Source organism: Salmo trutta, chromosome 11 (assembly GCF_901001165.1).
Source record: "Salmo trutta chromosome 11, fSalTru1.1, whole genome shotgun sequence".
NCBI classification, from domain to species: Eukaryota; Metazoa; Chordata; class Actinopteri; order Salmoniformes; family Salmonidae; genus Salmo; species Salmo trutta.
Window position 1 is genome coordinate 9,527,270 of NC_042967.1, and position 20,133 is coordinate 9,547,402.

The 20,133-nt window shown below is 44.0% G+C and overlaps 1 protein-coding gene and 3 non-coding genes across 4 annotated transcripts; 2 read left to right on the forward strand and 2 right to left on the reverse strand.

Annotated features, from left to right (window-relative positions):
* Nucleotides 1–596: 596 nt before the first annotated feature.
* On the forward strand, nucleotides 597–14,843 carry LOC115201832 (Krueppel-like factor luna). Its single transcript, XM_029765682.1, has 8 exons — nucleotides 597–1,115; nucleotides 5,796–5,905; nucleotides 6,139–6,250; nucleotides 6,422–6,576; nucleotides 9,157–9,247; nucleotides 9,536–9,660; nucleotides 12,879–12,972; nucleotides 13,334–14,843. Exons 1-8 carry the CDS (start codon nucleotides 818–820, stop codon nucleotides 14,317–14,319), a joined length of 1,971 nt encoding a protein of 656 aa, XP_029621542.1. The 5' UTR covers nucleotides 597–817; the 3' UTR covers nucleotides 14,320–14,843.
* Nucleotides 14,844–15,066: 223 nt separating this feature from the next.
* Nucleotides 15,067–15,139, forward strand: trnak-cuu (transfer RNA lysine (anticodon CUU)). Its single transcript has one exon. It is a non-coding gene; the product is annotated as a tRNA-Lys (tRNA).
* Nucleotides 15,140–15,451: 312 nt separating this feature from the next.
* Nucleotides 15,452–15,523, reverse strand: trnam-cau (transfer RNA methionine (anticodon CAU)). Its single transcript has one exon. It is a non-coding gene; the product is annotated as a tRNA-Met (tRNA).
* Nucleotides 15,524–15,916: 393 nt separating this feature from the next.
* trnae-cuc (transfer RNA glutamic acid (anticodon CUC)) lies at nucleotides 15,917–15,988 on the reverse strand. Its single transcript has one exon. It is a non-coding gene; the product is annotated as a tRNA-Glu (tRNA).
* Between the last annotated feature and the right edge of the window lie 4,145 nt (nucleotides 15,989–20,133).

The following is a 20,133-nucleotide window of genomic DNA, read 5'->3' on the forward strand; positions in this document are numbered from 1 at the left end:
ACCCTGGCTTACAGGTATGCCAGTCCATAATTGTTTACATTGTGTCTCAAACTAATCTCACCTATAGGCCTACAGTGTATTGCACTGCAGTGGGTGGAGTAGAAAGTGTTGCTGGGTATTTACACCTCAGTCCCCATAAAATAACACCATATATAGATTCTGCAGACCATGGAGAGTTATCCCAACCCCACTTTTACTTTGGCACATAAAATAGTTCTCTCTATTAGCCAATATGTAATTTATGGGCCTATAGTGTATTGCATTGGGACCAATGGAGTAGAAAGTGTTGCTGGGCATATTGAAATTACACCATATTCTACAGACAGTGGTGAGTAATCCCAACCCCACTTTTATGTCGGCACCTAGAATAGTTCTCTCTATAAACCAATATGTATTTTACAATATATTGTATCGGGGGAATTTATTTGACCTTGGAACATCTTTTAAAACCCACATTTAATGCAAATGTCCCTAAATATGAAAAAATATGAATCATTATTAATGTTTAGACAATTATGTTTCATATATTGTGAATAAATACAGGTTAATTACACTTTTCTACTATTACGTGGGGAACTTTTATTTTGAAAATGTCCGTGACCCGGAAATCTTTTTATTGTTGCTGACGAAAGGCTGGTAGCACAGAAGAAGAAACTGGAGCTACAGAGCTAGCAAACTACTGATTTTAGTCCACTATTTATGTTTAATCACTTCGTCGTTGTCGATATTTGAAGTGAGCGTGATTCAATATATCCAATATACATCGTATGAGACTGTATTTATCGACTTTTAGTGCTCGCGAGCCAGTCGTCCAAAAATGTCGAGTCGCCTTGCGTTCCAGACACAGCTAGCTTCCATTATGGAGGTATTGGCCAATGCAGCCGTGGCAGAAATCTGCAAACTGGTAGACGACGATTATGCGGTTGTAAGTTTGCAAATGTCACAATGCCAAAGGGAGAACAAAGGTTTGAAGCGAAAGCTGAATCTTCTCGAGCTGAAGATGGCCCGTGGTTACGCCGAACGAAGGCTACGGGAAAGCGCAATGAACAGCCGTCCCAACAGCAGAGTTCATATCAACACCAATGAGAAATTCAGAGGGTCGTCTTCATCAACTGGTAAGAAGACTGTCTGTAGTAGCATACCATGTCTGATACTAGTTTAGTTGATTACCCTGCGGATAAAAAGAAATAAACACCACTGGAAAATAGGTCTGGGTGACATGGCCAAAATATCAATATACTATATATATATATATTTTTTTACGGTATGACGATATTTGATGGTTCTGAATAATACAAGTTCTAAATATGCTTTCTGTGTAGTGCATAAAAAAACAAGTGTTTTTAATGGACTTTGTCCATTCTGATTTCTTTATACTGTTCTATCAAACTTCATCCCAAAATAATAGGACTACTGACAGTAAAGTAGTCATTTTTGTAGAACATGACATAGGAATCAAAATCCTATTTTGTAGCCTTACTCTGGTACTCGACCAACTGGTACCATTTGCTTAGTTATTTGTTAATTTCCAGCATTTTAATCAATTTCCTGCACTAATTTATAATTGTATAATTACATTTCGTAAAACAGAGGCATTTGTTGGCCGATTTTCGTGGGTCTATTGAAGTCAAAAGTTGAATTATTTTAGCAATTTAGCTAACCCTAACCGAGGGATCTCCAACAGGTAGATGATAGATCGCAAGCTACCAGTAGTAGCTCTCATCCCACCGATAAGTAGCTCGCTAAGCAATTCTGAAAGTACATGCATATTTTTTTCATGTTTCATCGCAAACTGCCAAACATAAGGCTCCTCCCTACTACTATCTAATCAAAGCTACGTTGACATTCTCACCCGTTTAGCCACTATTGGCATAAAAATCCAAACCTAACACAATATCTACCAATTAATTTCCAGAAATATTGCCCGTCTGTCTGTTTGGTGCACGCTTTTGTCTATCACTCTGTATGTAGCCAGTTAGTGATGCTAGTAATGATAACCATCTTGTGGCTAGACAGACTTTCCCCAAAAAACCTTCTCGTTTAATGTTAACTGTAAAGTAGGCTTACCTGACAGAAATATATCATGGTTATTTGTATCAATCTGATGGCCGTTTTTTGCAAACTCTGCCATGACGTGCTGCTGCAGGTGGCATCTCTAGACCCACACGTTCCTCTTTGTGTAGATGTGCAATTAAAAGGGTATTGCACTCAAATCAAAACGTGTTTGGTTTTTTTTCCAGACCTAAAAATTGGTCTTATGATGGGACATGGACTCAGAACATACATTTTTGTTGTTTCTCTATGAATAATTGAAATATTGAGAGTATAACCAAAACGAGAGAAAAAATAACAGAACTCAGGAAAATACAAAACATAATTTTATGGGGCTTCTTAGGCCTTATTGCTTAAATAAACAACTGACAGTCTGCGGCATATGGCTAATATGAGGGCTGTGCTTAAGCACGACACAACGCAACGTGCCTGGACACAGCCCTTAGCTGTGGCATATTGGTCATATTCCACAAACCCCCGAGGTGCCTTATTGGTATTATAAACTGGTTACCAACGTAATTAGAAGAGTAAAAATAAATATTTTGTCATACCCGTGGAATACGGTCTGATATACCGCAGCTTTCAGCCAATCAGCATTCAGGGCTTGAACCGCCCAGTTTATAATAACCATTATTTTACAAGGTATATTGACAGAACACATCTCTTGTACACCAAGGATCTGGGGTTGCAGGGTAGAGAAGTGAACAATGTGCCAATAAGTAAGCTATCAAAAAAAATTTAAGTAGCTCATGCTAAAAAAGGTTGGAGACCCCTGCTCTAACCGTTTTCCTAACCTTAACCTAATTCTCCTAACCTGCTATGTTAATTCTCCTAACCTGCTGGGTAAGGTCTCCTAAAAAATGTTGACAAGCTGTATCCTTTCTAAACAAAACCCTTGACCACCCGTAGATGTTGACTTGTGCTAGAAAGTTAGTTAGCTAGTCGTTTTCAGCTGTTATCCATTTTTATGTTAGAAAACTGCTCATTGCCATAATTTTTTAGTCATTACTGAATAATGTAATGTAACAAATCAAACATTATAAAAGTTATTCAACATTTTTACATTTTACGCCCAGCCCTACTGGAAAACCATCAACTTGTCTAATATTGACTGTTTTTTCCCCATTGGGGCCACATATACAGTCATTGGGGCCACCTACACTGAGTGTACGAAACAAGAACACCTTCCTGCAGTAAGCTGAATTCACTGTCATGTTTGTGGAACCATTCCTGGACAATCCTAGCCTTGTGGCTGGGGCATTATCCTGCTGGGAAAAAATCTATTCACAGATGGATACACTGCTGACATGAAGGGATGCACCTGATTGGCGATGATGTTCAGATATCCTGTGGCATTCAAACGTTGCTCCGCTTTTATCAAGTGCCTAAATGTGTGGCATGAAAACACACCATCACACCACCACCAGTCTGTATTGTTGACACGTGGCATGATGGATGCATGTACTCGTGGTTTTCTCCATACCCTAGTCCTCCCCTCACTGTAAAACAGCAGGAACCAGGGATTCATCAGACCAGGCAATGTTTTTCACATTCTCCAGTGTCCAGTGTTTTTGTTCCTTAGCCCACTGCAACCACAGTTTCTTTTATTTTGCTGAGAGAAGTGGAACTCTGTAAGGTCGTCAGCTGCCATACCGTATTCGTGTCACGGACCAACGAGTTGTGCGTTCTTTTATGGGTCTTTGGGCACCAATTTTGTAGTGAACTGTCAGTTGACTAACTATAGCCCGTCTGTTTCTCTGCACACTTCGTGTCAGCCTCTTTTGTCCTCTTTCATCAATGACCCGTTTTTGACCACTGGCATGCTGTTGGCTGGATGTCCTTTTGGTGGTGGACCTTTCTTCATACACACAGGAAACTGTTGAGTGTGAAAAACCCAGCAGCGTTGCAGTTCTTGACACACTCAAACCGTTGCGCCTGGCACCTACTACCATACCCCGTTCAAAAGCACTTGAATCTTTTGTCTTGCCATCAATCCTCTGAATGGCACAATCCATGTCTCAATTGTCTGAAGGCTTACAAAAAAATCCTCCTTTAACCTGTCTCCTTACCTTCATCTACACAGATTGAAGTGGGTTTAACCTCCCTGGGCAAGGTGGGATGTTTGCGTCCCACCTAGTCAACAGCCAGTGGAATCGTGTGACGCGAAATACAAATACCTCATAAATGCTGTAACTTCAATTTCTCAAACATATAACTATTTTACACCATTTTAAAGACAAGACTCTCGTTAATCTAACCACACTGTCCGATTTCAAAAAGGCTTTAAAAAGAAAGCAAAACATTAGATTATGTCAGGAGAGTACCGTGCCAAAAATAATCACAGCTATTTTCAAAGCATGCATATATGTCACAAAAACCAAAACCACAGCTAAATGCAGCACTAACCTTTGATGATCTTCATCAGATGACACTCCTAGGACATTATGTTATACAATACATGCATGTTTTGTTCAATCAAGTTCATATTTATATCAAAAACCAGCTTTTTACATTAGCATGTGATGTTCAGAACTAGAATACCCACCGCAAACTTCCAGTGAATTTACTAAATTTCTCACGATTAACGTTCACAAAATACATAACAATTATTTTAAGAATTATAGATACAGAACTCCTTTATGCAATCGCGGTGTCAGATTTTAAAATAGCTTTTCGGCAAAAGCACATTTTGCAATATTCTGAGTAGATAGCCCGGCCATCACGGCTAGCTAATTTGACACCCACCAAGTTTGGCCCTCACCAAACTCAGATTTACTATTAGAAAAATTGGATTACCTTTGCTGTTCTTCGGCAGAATGCACTCTCAGGACTTCTACTTCAACAACAAATGTTGTTTTGGTTCGAAATAATCCATAGTTATATTGAAATAGCTCCGTTTTGTTCGTGCGTTGAGGTCAGTATCCGAAGGGTGACGCGCGGGCACATTTCGTGACAAAAAATTTCGAAAGATCCATTACCATACTTCGAAGCATGTCAAACGCTGTTTAAAATCAATTTTTATGCGATTTTTCTCGTAAAATAGAGAATATTCCAACCGGGCGACGTTGTATTCGTTCAAAGAGAGAAAGAAAAAAATGGAGTCCTCTCGTGCACGCGCGCTGCAGTGTCAGTGTTCCCTGCCTGACCACTCACAAACACTCCTGCTGCTTTTCGCCCAGAGACTGCAGAGCTCTCATTCCACTTTCTGGCGCCTTCTTAGAGCCAATGGAAGCCTTAGAAAATGTCACGTTACAGCAGAGATGCTGTATTTTTGATAGAGATGCCCTAGAAGGACAACAAATTGTCAGACAGGGCACTTCCTGCATGGAATCTTCAGAGGTTTTGGCCTGCAATATGAGTTCTGTTATACTCAGACACCATTCAAACCGTTTTAGAAACTTTAGAGTTTTCTATCCAAATCTACTAATTATATGCATATTCTCGTTTCTGGGTAAGAGTAGTAACCAGTTTAAATCGGGTATGTTTTTTATCCGGCCGTGAAAATACTGCCCCCTAGCCCCAACAGGTTAACAGGTGACATCAATAAGGGATCATAGCTTTCACCTGGTCAGCCTCATGGAAAGAGCATGTTCCTAATGTTTTGTACACTCACTGTATACAGTCATTGGGACCCACCTTTGTTTTGGTCATTCAAATCTGACAAAGCTCATCTAGGCCAATGTGACCTTGAGTCAACCTGCAATTTCTTTTACAAGTAAGTTTTTTTTATTTTTTTATCGTAGGTGGTGTCTACGACATACAACTAGATCACCTGGGGATGTGGTCAGGAGGCCCTGGAGCCAGTAATGATCACAACAGTTCCCAGATGCATCCCAACCCCATCCGAGACAAGGTAAGTTCAAGAAACCAAAACTGTAATACTGGTTGTCAAGGTCTTACACACTTCAAGAAAACAAATCTACTTGGTGGCTCACTGTTATATTCCATTATAGCATAGTCCTACAGTACACAATGACCCGTTTGAACCATTTTGAGCACTTGGCAGCATCAGTCACCAGTAGGTCATTATCAACCATGTTGTGGTGTATATTTATGCGGTTAATTCCCGACTTTTCGATCTTCCAGTCGCCAGATCTGCAGCTTGTGGAACCTGAGTCTCTGTTGGTCAAAGAGGAGAGGATGGAGGATCCCCTTGAAGACGCGGATGCAGACGACGTACCACTGATCGGAGAGGACGGTGAGTGTGTTAGTCCATCTCAACTTTGGTTGCTGTGTTGCAGATACTGCAATTACTCACCCCATGCATTTGATCAACATCAAGACTCCATTCTCACACTACTCAACCTGGCCATACCTTTGACTTGAGTTAACTATTAACCTGCTCTCATTCCCTTCCTCTCTCCTCCAGGAGTGGTGGAGTGTGGACCTCGTGGAGGCAGCGATAGAACCGGCCCTGGGGACTCCACATCCCATCCACCCGCTTCAGCCCATGGCCCAGAGCAGCTCAGCCAGCCTCAGCACCCCGAGCAGCAGCAGGGCCCCAGGAACAGGCACCGTGTGGAGGTCAGTGGCTCGGCACCTCTCCTTAAGTCTGACAGTGAACCCCAACACGCAGGACTGCTGCACCAACCCCACCCTGCTGCGTTTGATATGTACAGTGGTGATGACGACAGAGGGGACGGTCTGGGGCCGCTGGGCTCATTCTTTAATGAGAGCAACCAGGCAGAGATGGCTGGGGCTGGGCAGCCATCTTGTTCGTACAGCACAGTCGCAGAGGCCGCCGCATCGTTTCAGTCCGGGCACCGCCGTCCACTTCCTGCTTCGGTCACCGTCCACCGCCATCTCCCGGGGAACCGAGAGGAGGTTCTGAACGTCGACTCGGAGGAGGAGGAAGGAAAGGCTCCTCTGGAGAAGTGGGGTCGCGACAGTGGAATGTCTGCAATGTTTGGGGGAGGAGGCAGGTTCCAGGGTGACCATGGCAACATGGCCACCCCATCACAATCTCGCTCCATCAATGACATTGCGATGCCGTCGACTTCCGACGCGAACGGGTGGGCACACGGCGGCGGGGGCAGAAACACTGGCGGCGGCAACACTGGCTTCCCCCTGACGAGGGACGGCAAGGTCCCCCACAGGACCAGTGCCCGGGAGAAACTGTTCATCTGCAACTTCTGCGGCAAGGCGTTCAACCGGCCCAAGAAAGTGGAGATCCACCTAAGGACCCACACAGGGGAGAGGCCGTTCAGATGCAACACCTGTGGGAAGATGTTCTCCGAGGCTGGCAACCTGAAGAAGCACCAGAGGGTCCATACAGGGGAGAAACCCTTCCACTGTGAGCTCTGTGGGAAAGGATTCGCCTGGATACGCAACCTCAAGACCCACCACGAGAGGAACCATCCAGACGTATATCCCCCGGACATGAGCCCTAGTTTTATCCCACCTGCACTACTGCCCACTCATATGGTTAAGTGCCACAAAGACGAACATAGGCAAATTACAGTTGTCCCAGAAGCGAGCACTACAGCTGGCCCTTAAATGTACGTTGAGCGCTAATATCAATAACATGCATGTCAATCTCTCCTGGCTCAATGTAGAGGAGAGGTTGACTGCATCACTACTTGTCTTTTATGAGCGGTATTGACATGTTGAAAGCACCAAACTGTCCGTTCAGACAGCTGACTACATGGAACTCTCTTACACATCAAAGTAACTCAAGCGAGCAGTAAAATCAGATTTTTTTGCTGTTGTATTAGATAAATCAACACAGCGCGGACTGTGAAGACACGAGCGCATATGCTAACTCTACTCACACACACATTGTAATATTGTAGTGGTGTAATAATGTGTTGTGTGATGCGTTGTTTTTTTAATATTTTGTGTTTTAAATTGTTTTAATCCTGTAATCCCCCCCCCCCCGGGCAGCAGCTAGTGGAGATCCTAATAAATACAAATAGAAATTAGCATCACCTAGGGCAGGGGCGGGGCCCTAACTTACTCATTAAGCTAATCAGGTTTCCACTGTGTTTTAGAAACCAGACTGTTTCTAGCCAGGAGGTCTCAACCTTATGCTTAAAAATGAATCAGGGGTGACCTACCATTTGGCAAACTAACAGACAAACTAAACAATGCTCTAGGGTCAGTCATCATGAATCACAACTCACTGGAGCCCCGATAGACGGCTACGCGTGGAAAGGTTTTGGGGTATAGTGGGGGGGTTTGATTATGTACATAAGACATTTCATATCAGTGGACTAAGGAAGGGTGAATTTGGTCCAAAATAAGCTACCGATTTTAAGGTATTCATGGTAAATGTCAACCTTAAAGTGTAAATCTGGAGAGGATGATGATGATGGTTCTTTGTGTACATATTTAAAGTTGTTCTGTATATCTAATGTTAAGGGGCTATTTGACATTGGACAGATTCACTTTTTAATAAGTTATTTTGATGCCAGTTTATAAATGAGTGGCAGTTTGTTATAGTAAATAATCTTTCCCCTAAATAATCATGTATTACAATGCCTCTTCTGTTTTTTTTGTTTTTCGACGTATGGAACTATTATGAATAAAATACATTCCTTACACTGAGGTCTCTGTCATTATTGAAATGAATAGGCAATAGGGGTTTATATGGCAGACAAAGGAAAGCTGAAGGGATTCAAACAATTCGCCAATAAGAAAAGCTGTACTGGGGCTGCTTACAAGTCTGTCACACACAAATATTTCCCACCACCTGCAAGAACACTCATAAATAGTTAATATTTGTTTAATCATCATTGAGCAAGACGCACGTTTATTAATCTTCCACTAAATTCTTAGTCACTTAATCTCTAAGTAATATTAAATCACTCAAACCATAAGGTCACTATAACCACTATATTTAATTGGAGAGGTCCTGTGTTAAGAGGTTTGGAGTAATAGACATCCATTCACCAGTCAAATGATGCAACAAGATGCATATAACAAATCAGTAAACATCTATAGCTACATAAAATACTTGTTGCATGTAAGATGAACACAATTTGTAATTGTTGGTCCATATATTTATTCCTGTCACAGTTCTAGAGTGTGATTTAGAAATGAATACGATTCATTGCATAATAGTAATTGTGATATCTAATTCCTGGTCCGTCCCTGTGTTTCCAGTCTGCAGCGGTGGAGGACAGAGACCCTGACATCCTGCTGATCAAGGTGGAGGATCTGGACCCACGGGGTGGAGGACTCAGCATCCAGGAGGGTGAGTGGAGACTACAGGGGGTGGAGGGCTGTGTGTGTGGTTTAAAGTGGGTAGTGGCGCTAACAGCAGGGCTTGATAATCAAGGGGTTAGACCTATGACACAAGGTTAGTTAGATCCCATGTAAAGACTACACTGTTGCATCCATCCCTGCCTGTTCCAGAGCATAAAGCTTTGAAAACATGTTCTAATGGCATTGACCTTCCCCAAGTTTAGCTCCATGGTGAGATCTCCTATTGATTTCAACAACAGCCAGTGGTGTGATTGTGACGCTGTGTTCTCTTCTCAAGGGCCGGAGGAGTCCAGCAGAGACGACTACAGAGGAGGAGCATTGCCCCTGGAGGCCACCCACCACACCTCACCCCCAGACCACACCCACCACCACCCCGGGCCGACCAGGCACCACACCACGGAGGTCAGCTATGGCCGTGTGTCGTACGAGAGCCACCCCCTTCCGCTGTGGACCAATGGGGGCAGTGGTGGTTGTGGTGACGCTAGCGTCCCAGGGCCGTCCTCCCTCAACCTGTCCTACCCAGCAGGCCCAGGCATGCTGATCATAGGAGGGAGGATGGGGCCTGCTGGCTCTGAGATGGGTCAGCACAGGGGTTTCACTGTAGAAGGCTCCGGAAGCTTCTCAGGTTCTATGGGTTCTAGAGAGGGATCAGAGACGGCTGGTTATGATGTCGGAATGGGGGGGTTAGACGAGGCACAGGGGGGTCAGGAGACGTACAAATGCGGGAGGAAGAAAGTGGTAAGGAAGAAAGCGTATCTCTGCAAGTTCTGCGGTAAAGGATTCTCCTCCCCGGCGAATCTAGAACCGCACCTTAGAACCCACACGGGCGAGCGGCCGTTTGGGTGCACGGTGTGCGGGAAGCACTTCTCTCAGTACTGGAACCTTAAGATCCACAAGAACGTTCACACGGGGGAGAGGCCGTACGCCTGCCCGCTCTGTGGGGAACGCTTTGCCGACCCTAGCAATCTAAAGAAACACCAGAAACGACATCATCCTCAGCAGTAGTACTACGACATCCATCCTCAGCAGTAGTACTACGACATCCATCCTCAGCAGTAGTACTACGACATCCATCCTCAGCAGTAGTACTACGACGACATCATCCTCAGCAGTAGTACTACGACATCCATCCTCAGCAGTAGTACTACGACATCATCCTCAGCAGTAGTACTACGACATCCATCCTCAGCAGTAGTAGTACTAGATTGGACCAGGATATTATATCAACCATCTATTTCAATATGAGAAGGGCCAGGTTTTTTTTCTCCTGAAAACAGATGGTTATAGAATTTAACTAGGGCCAGGAGTTGTCCCTAATTACATGACCTGACCAGAAACAACTGATAGTTATAGGATAAAAATAGGACCCAGAGTTTTTCCTCTGGTCAGGTCACATGATCAGGAATAACTATTGGTCATTGATATAGACACTATATTGATATTAGTAAAGGGGTTTAGGGAAGGGTTGTTCGTGAAATCTCTCGCGGACAGATGCACAAGCAATATTTTAATTCTGAGTGTCCGAGATTAGTGTAGTCTGGGTCATTTTGTATTTTTCTTATCTGATCAAGACAGTCCTTTTAGTAACTCGATTTTGTTCCAGGAGTCCTAAAGCTGGTGATGGTAATAAGCATATTTATTTGTTTTCTACTCATAAAGCTGTATGAAAATTCTAATATGTAGTGAGAATAGTGCATGTTTGATTCCCCTTGTAACACCAAGGTATAGAGGTTCAACATACACCAAAAACCAGCAAATGGGTTGAAGTAACCATATTTGTTAGCAGTAAAGGTGTAAATATCTTGTTAGGTGATGGTACTATTTTTTATTTTGAGTCCAAAATGCTCTACGTTTATAGGATAAGTCTATTGTGTCACAATTCTGTGAAACTTTGAACGATGTCCTTATCTTGTAATGTTAAAAGAAGATTAAAATGTTTCTTTGCAAAAACGATGAATGAATTAATGTGGTTATTAACATTACATTACTCCATCACAGGACATTCAATTTCCTCAACTGTGACACAATATCAATATCTTAAAGAGCATTCATCACATTCACAATATATGCCTAAAGTGGAAGTCGAATAATTTTCACTTAAAAGATATTCTCTGGTACCTTTGTATACTTTTTAGCCAGTAGTTCTGAAAGATTATGCGTGTATGAACTACACATTGACACATCCAGCCCAAAGCGGAAGGTTTAAAAATGACTTACTATATACTCGCCAGTACCGGAACATGTCTTTAACAAATGTACTCATTTTAATGAATTATTATTTAGACTTTTGGATTTACAGTACACTGAGTATACAATCAGGCGCATCCCTTCATGGCAACAATGTATCAATCTGCAAATTGCCACAAGACTAGGATTGTCCAGGAATGGTTCCACAAACATGACAGCGAATTCAGCTTACTGCAGTGGCCTGCCCAGTCACCAGATCTCAATCCAAGTGAGGATCTGTGGGATGAGATGGAACGAGCTATTCAGAGTAGAGATCCACTACCAGCCAACTTGACACAACTGGGGGAAGCATTGGAGTCAACATGGGCCAGCATCCTTGTGGAATGCTTTCCACACCTTGTAGAGTCCATGTCCTGATGAATTGAGGCTGTTCTGAGGGCAACAGAATATTACAGTAACACCTCTAAATTAAATAGAATTGTATTGGTCGCGTACACATATTTAGCAGATGTTATCGCGGATGTAGCGAAATGCTTATGTTTCTAGCTCCAACAGTACAGTAATACCTAACAATACAAAGAAACATGTACAATTCCCCCAAAGAAAAAGAAAGGGATTAAGAAATATAGAAATATTAGAACGCGCAATGTCAGAGTCCGGAATATAAATATCTATGTATATGATGGTGTGTATAGACATTATGAATAGCAAAGGTCTGTACAGCAATAATTATATAGGATGAGCCTTGACCAGAATACAGTATATACATAGGAAGTGGGTAAAACAGTATGTAAACATAATTAAAGTGACCAGTGTTCAACGACTATGTACATAGGGCAGCAGTCTCTAAGGTACAGGGTAGAGTACCGGGTGGTAGCCGGCTAGTAACAGTGACTAAGGTTCAGGGCAGGGTAGAGTACCGGGTGGTAGCCAGCTAGTAACAGTGACTAAGTTTCAGGGCAGGGTACTGGGCGAAGGCTGGTTAGTGGGGACCGTTTAACAGTCTGATGGCCTGGAGATAGAAGCTTTTTTTCAGTCTCTCAGTCCCAGCTTTGATGCACCTGTACTGTCTCCGCCTTCTAGATGGTAGCGGGTTGAACAGGCCGTGGCTCGGGTGGCTGAGGTCCTTGATGATCTTCTAGATGGTAGCGGGTTGAACAGGACGTGGCTCGGGTGGCTGAGGTCCTTGATGATCTTCTAGATGGTAGCAGGGTGAACAGGACGTGGCTCGGGTGGCTGAGGTCCTTGATGATCTTCTAGATGGTAGCGGGTTGAACAGGCCGTGGCTCGGGTGGCTGAGGTCCTTGATGATCTTCTTGGCCTTCCTGTGTGCTGTAGATGTCCTGGAGGGCAGGCAGCGATGCGTTTTGCTGATCGCTATCTATCTAGTGTTTAGTTTATCTCATAGGCTATTTCTCCTCTCTTCTTCCTAGCCTGCAGCTCCTGAATCAACTCCATCAACACTAAGACTGGGACAGAACCTGGGAAGTATCACAGCAACAGGAGGACCTGACCTGACAGCAGAGTGTAAGTGGAGAATGAAAATAAACCAGGAATGCATGACAACCGTGTCGGCGCCCACCAGACAGTGTCACTGACCTCCTCACTTATAATAGTTTACTAAAAGCTATTTTCTTAATGAGGGAAACGAGGCCATTTCAGCCCCCCTTTAAGTTTAATTATTATGATTATTTGAATCAGTGCTAGGGCAAAAACCAAAACGTGCACCCAGGGGGGACCCCAGGACAGAGTTTGGGAAACCATTACTAAAGTGTACATGTAAAAGCCCTCTCTAGCTTATCATCCTTTACCATGTCTTTTAACTCAGAATGAGTGTCTCAACTAGTATTTACAATAAACATGCACCTTTCCTATGATCTTTATCCAGGTACTGGGGAGTCCTCCTCACAAAAAGGTATTGGAACCACCAGTCCCACAGCGAGCCTAGGTAATAAAGCCAATATGCCCAAGGGAGCGCCAGACAACACAACTCCAACCCAGACCACACAGCAGCTCAGCAAGCAGAGAGCAGCCAACACGCTAGGCTCTGAGTACTCACTGTTTGAGCTGGAGACCTTCTTCACGCGCTGGGCCCCAGACACATCGGCATCAACATCGCCCTCCGGTGGTCCCTCGTGCTCCTACACCGACGACACTACGGACACTGACCCAGACTGCCTCATAGTCGACCCAGAGCCTCAGCCCCAGCTCCTCTCAGCGACTATCAGGCCCACAGGGGAGGGTGTGCCTTTCTCTGGGCATCAGGGAGTACAAACAGCCACTCTGGGTATGGGTGGGGGCATCCAGGGGCATCCCACATGGAGCAGGGCAGCCATTTTGAGAGCGTCTCAACAAGCACATCAGCGGCAGCTTCAACGACGCCTCAGAGCACAGCAGCTACAACAGACTCACCCAGAAAACCCAACTACCTCCACCACCAACACTACTAGTACCGGTATGTCTTCCCAATCCCTTCACTCCCTGGTAGGGCTACCACCAGGAAGAGGGGCCACGGCCAAAGGCTTTGCCCACATTGAGGTGACCCTGGCTGGGCAGCAGGCAGCCCAGCTGGCCCAGCAGCACAGCGATGCGGCCGGCAGGAGAAAGAGCTACGTGTGCCGAGCCTGCGGTAAGGCCTTCACCGGTCAGTCCAACCTGGAGGCTCACCAGAGGGTACACACAGGGGAGAAGCCATTCAGGTGTGCCACCTGTGGGAAGATGTTCTCAGAGGCTGGCAACCTAAAGAAGCACCAGAGGGTCCATACAGGGGAGAAACCCTTTGCCTGTAGCCACTGTGGAAAGCGCTTCGCCTGGATATGCAACCTCAAGACACACCAGCAGTCAGTCTGTGGAGATGGGGGAGAAGGGGTGTGAGGCATAAAATTAGAATCAGTAGACTGGATGGACATGGTTCTAAAATCTACGATAGAATATTGCTGACACAGACATCAACGGGAATTCATTCTAATTGTAATGATGTGAGACCAACAACCCCCTAAACCTCCAAAACAAACACTACAATATAAAGGAAATGTAAAAGGGATTAGCAGAAAGTTGTCTTTACAGGTGACAGTTTTTTGTTATGTTCAACTCCAGACCATTGTTACAGTAGTTAAAGTAAGGGGCTTGTAATTTTATGGCCGACACTAAGTTAGGCAATTATTAGATAAAGTATCTCTATTTGAAACTGAAATGTGGGATTAATATTGAATATCATGTGCATATTATATGAACAAATGTGTTCCAAGACATGTATTTTTTTATATTATCAGGGTAACCTTTTTTTTGTTGCAAGATTTGACATGTACTGAATAATTGTCAATCTGTGTCAGTCATGCAATAGCAAGTAATGTGGCCACAGACAGTGACATCAAAATAAACATATTTTCTTAACACAACAAGGTAGTATTTGGTATTAAATATTCGCATCGATTATGAACTATTCTGTTCTTTTGAGAGACCAGCAGGTTGGTTTGAAAATCAGCTTTTGTTATTGGGGCCTAGTCATTGTGTAATACTAAATGCAACCGCATTGTGGCAACACTTCACAACTGCTACATTTTAGTTTCAGACTTTCCCGCCATGCTTTCAAAATCATCTGCAAATACATAGCACTGGTAGGCCCGGCTAGCTCAGTCGGTAGAGCATGAGACTCTTAATCTCAGGGTCGTGGGTTCGAGCCCCACGTTGGGCGCAGTTTTTTCTTTAAACTTTTGAAACGATAAAATCATACATTTGGCACTTACGGGTGGAAGTGTGTTGCTTAACGACAAATGTTATATGTAATCCCGCTACTATTGCGATCGCTTCATACTCCATACGTTCATCGTGGAAAATAAATGCTAGTGGGCGTGGCGTTTGGCAAGAGCGATGTGAATAGGTAGCAAGTCAGGTAGCTAGGTTCAATACAGGCATTTTTCTATCGCTTCCCTTAAAAATATTATAAATAAAACATACGTAATGCATTATGTATAAATATACCACAATACATGAAGGTGAAAAAAATTAGCAGAGGATGGTTTCGATCCATCGACCTCTGGGTTATGGGCCCAGCACGCTTCCGCTGCGCCACTCTGCTCCGGACTTTTACAACAAATAATTGAGTTGATAAACCTAAAGAGAGGCACACGTAACTTCATTACCAATTGCAGTATTTCTTTGCGAATCTTTTCTTTTTTTCTATATTATTTGTTTATATTTATTTCTGTGCCCATCATTTGTCATCATTACAGTTCAATACACTCCTACACTTCCCTTTCATTAACGATTAGCTACGTTTTCAGGAGGTAAACATGAAACAATACTCTTGTTTCGGATATACAATGTGCATAAAATATAATGCATATGTATTTTATACGGGCTTTACGTGGTCTAATCATGCGTCCGAACATTACTAACAAAGATTTTTATATCTAACCCGTTGTTCAAGCTGTGTTACAAATACACGACTGAGAATTAAGAAAATATGTTGTTCCCTGACCGGGAATCGAACCCGGGCCGCGGCGGTGAGAGCGCCGAATCCTAACCACTAGACCACCAGGGAAGGCTATAAAGCTACGTACAGTTTGACTATTGATCTCTGTTACTCTCCGAACCCTGTCTTTCCAACTACTTCATCGTAGATGATGTTCTCACGGTGAAACAATCTTTACTTGAACTTGATTGATCAACTCGCCCAGCTCTCCTGCATTAATTTACATAAATTGTATCATTTTGGGTTACTGCAGTTTAGTTTTGTGGCACTCTAACTTTGCCCATTCAGAGGGCTGTGAGATAACGTTGGTTTTCTGATGTAACCTCGGTTCTCTTAGTAGAGTAACGGGTCGCCAAACGACTGATTGTAACTCCTTCCCCTTCACGCGATGTGATTGAAAGCTTAATATCAAAGACTTTTACAGTCATGCCACATCCTTACTGTACCCGCGTGACCTGTCATTGTAAAAGGCTGATATACTTAAGCAACAAGGTCCGAGGGGGTGTGGTATATGGCCAATATACCAAGGCTAAGGGGTATTATAAATTAGTTACCAACCTAATTAGAGCAGTAAATATAAATACACCTCATGTAGCCTAGTCCATAGGCCTATATTGTAATGACCCAGCTGGGTCATAAAGGGAAAAGAGACGGACTCTAGGTGTGCAGGTCAGAACACAGGTTTATTCCTAAACTGGGCTATTGTTCAGGCCACAGCCCACGCCGCTAAATGCCGAACGTACACAATTATACCATGTCGAGTTAAGGGTCACTCCCATAGGAACAGATCAAGGCCCCGAACAGAAAGAAAGAAAGATGAGACAGTAATCCGTATTTATGCATTTCCAAATCCCGCGGGATTACCCATTATACCCCCCAACCTTTCCCTCTGTCCTGACATATTTAACCCCTGCTAGTAGCCATGAGAACCATAACACACCCACAAACACAGAACACAATACCGGGTCGTTACAATATGTTTTGATAAGGTTTGTATCACAACTAAAGTGGCCAAATAACTTCTTAAAATTAAGCTCATTAATCCGCTTTACAAAGGGTGAAAAGACTAACTGGCATACATAAGCAACGTATGAGTTTCAAGTTTGGGGAAGCTCGTTTTCACCATAAAAATGCACCTTTATAATAAAAGCATAATCGCATTTGTGGTCACTTTTGATAATGGTGTTTTCCGCTAATGGAACATTCGTGCTTATAGCCTGCTGCAGTGTGCGCATTGCTGCGCTTATAATGTGAAGAAATACCCTAATAGTTTATCAGCATTTTAAGCTAATCGTTCTGATCTGTTGTGTCAGCCTCATTGCTTAAAATAGTTTTTTTTTATGCTAGTGGTTGTATTAATTTGTCCCAGACCATGTTTTAAATATTTATTTCTCGCACAGAATAGAATAGGTCAACTTTTGTACTATGGGTGATAGTAGATTCCAATATCTTCAATATGTACCTTGGAATTGGATAAGGATGCACGCAGTTGCGTCCCCAATGTGTCTGTCTTCACTTGTAGCCTGTGAGAAAGACCCGATCACGTGATGGAGAGCCATGAGAGTAAGAGGTGCTTGCAGCAATCAGGGAGAAGGGAATTATAATTATTATATTTAGCCCAAGGGCACAACGGCCACTGGCCGCAAAAGGCATGGATTTTTTTAGGGTGCATAATGGCCACACAAAAAAGGATGCTGCCGGGAAACTCAAGGCATTATCAAGTGCTTGTCAAATTGTGAATGAGAGACTGATGAAATGTGTACAGCCTGCACAAAAAACAAAGCAGAGCTCATGCCTTTTTCAAATCATCATTAGAGTCGCATCATGCAACCTTACAATGTATTAAAAATCACATCAAACTAAATGGAGTGTCTCGGTTTTACATACAGAATAGTACGAAATCCTCTGAGACCAGGTTGAGAAAGCGCATGTGATTCTCCAACACACTTGGGTGAAACAATAGCCAATAGAAAGGCAGTCTTGACTGAGAGCTCACATAGCTCAATTGAAGACAGGGGCTCAAATGGTGGGCTCATAAATGATCGTAGGACAACATCTAACTCCCATGAGGGTACTGAAGGAGCCCTGGGGGGCAGTAGCTTGCTGGCACCTTTTATGAATTGCGATACTGAAGGATGTGTCTGAGCTGAAGACGTCTATATCGGTCCACAAATACAGGACTAGCAAAGGACCACTTTTGTGATTTTTTTAAAACAAAAGGTATTGCAATGTTTACCAGCATTTGTAACTTCAGTCTGAAAATGATATGTACAAAACAGTTAATCTGATAATACTTGTGGAATATAAAAAACTTGCTTGATATGCCTATATGTTTTACAGTTTCTTGAAATACTTTGCAAATGCAACTTATTTCTAATATGAAAACTAAAATGGTCTATTCATTATTTTCAGTAGATGCTCTTATCCAGTAGCAAGTCCATACATTTACATACTAGGTGCCCCATGGTAATCAAACCCACATCCATAGTAAGTGGTTGTTTTCCGTGTTATTTGATCAATACATTTTTTTAATTTGATGTGGATGTTTTGTGTCTTTGGACATAACTTTGCACCTTGTGATGTAAATGTTTGAGGACAGGGTTTTGTTCTTTCTGGATCCCATTAGAATGACAATTGCAGAGAAAGGGACAGGGCAACAACTCTTACAATTCCAGCTATTGAGTCCTGCAAGATACTGTTCTTAATTAGGCAACTACCTTTTTGCCAATGCAGAGATGCTGAAAAAAATGTTTTCTTTCGTTACAGATGCCTATATCGGTCTGCTAATACTAGTGAAGGTCCAGAGCACTACTTTTGTGAACAAATATTTTTTATTAATATTTTTTTGTGTATTCTGATTTTTCAGGTGGTGCTGCAGCACCCTCAGCACCCCTACTTCCCTGGCTATGCCTGGAATAGCTCAAGAAGGAGGCTAGACTGTTCTGGAGTGGCCAGCGAAGAGTCCAGATCTGAATCACATCCCTAACCTATGGCGAGCACTGAAAACAGCAGTTGGTGGAGGGCACCCCTAAAACATTGAAGAATTAGAGCAGTTTGCTGCTGAAAACTGGGCCAAATTGCCAGGTAGAAAGGTGCAGCTGTTAGGGGTGTGTACGGGAGGCGAAGTCAGGTGCAGGAGAGCAGAGTGTAGTAAACAGGCGCACTTTAATTCCGGTCCAAAAATGACAGCACATAAGAACAATAACGTGCCAAAAAGGACGAGGCGCAGGGCGATCCGGCCGGCGACGGTAAAACTCCCGCAGCAGTTTGGGGTCCAAAACATCCGCAACCGGAACCCAGCATCTCTCCTCCGGACCGTACCCCTCCCACTCCACGAGGTACTGAAGGCCCCCCGCCCGACGCCTCGAATCCAGGATGGAACGAACGGAGTACGCCGGGGTCCCCTCTATGTCCAGAGGGGGCGGAGGGACCTTCCACACCTCAAATTCCTAGAGCGGACCAGTCACCACCGGCCTGAGGAGAGAAACATGGAACGAGGGGTTAATACGGTAATCAGAGGGAAGCTGTAATCTGTAACACACCTCGTTCACCCTCCTCAGGACTTTGAAGGGCCCCACAAACCGCGGACCCAGCTTCCGGCAGGGTAGGCGGAGGGGCAGGTTTCAGGTCGAGAGCCAGACCCAGTGCGAACACCGGGGTCTCACTGCAGTGATGGTCCGCGCTGTTCTTTTGGCGAAGCGCGGCTCGCTGGAGGTGAATATGTGCGGCCTCCCATGTCTCCTCCGCGCGCCTGAACCAGTCGTCCCCCGCAGGAGCCTCGGTCTGACCCTGATGCCACGGTGCCAGAACTGACTGGTACCCCAATACGCACTGAAAGGGGGAGAGGTTAGTGACGAAGCGAGTTCTGTGCCATCTTGGCCCAGGGCACAAACGCCGCCCACTCCCCTGGCCGGTCCTGGCAATAGGACCGCAGAAACCTGCCCACATCCTGGTTGACTCTCTCTACCTGCCCGTTACTCTTGGGGTGAAAACCCGAGGTAAGGCTGATCGAGACCCCCAGACGTTCCATGAACGCCTTCCAGACTCTCGACGTGAATTGGTGACCCCGATCAGACACTATATCCTCAGGCATCCCGTAGTGCCGGAAGACGTGAGTAAACAGAACTTCCGCAGTCTGTAGGGCCGTAGGAAGACCGGGCAGAGGGAGGAGACGACAGGACTTAGAGAAATAATCCACAACGACCAGGATAGTA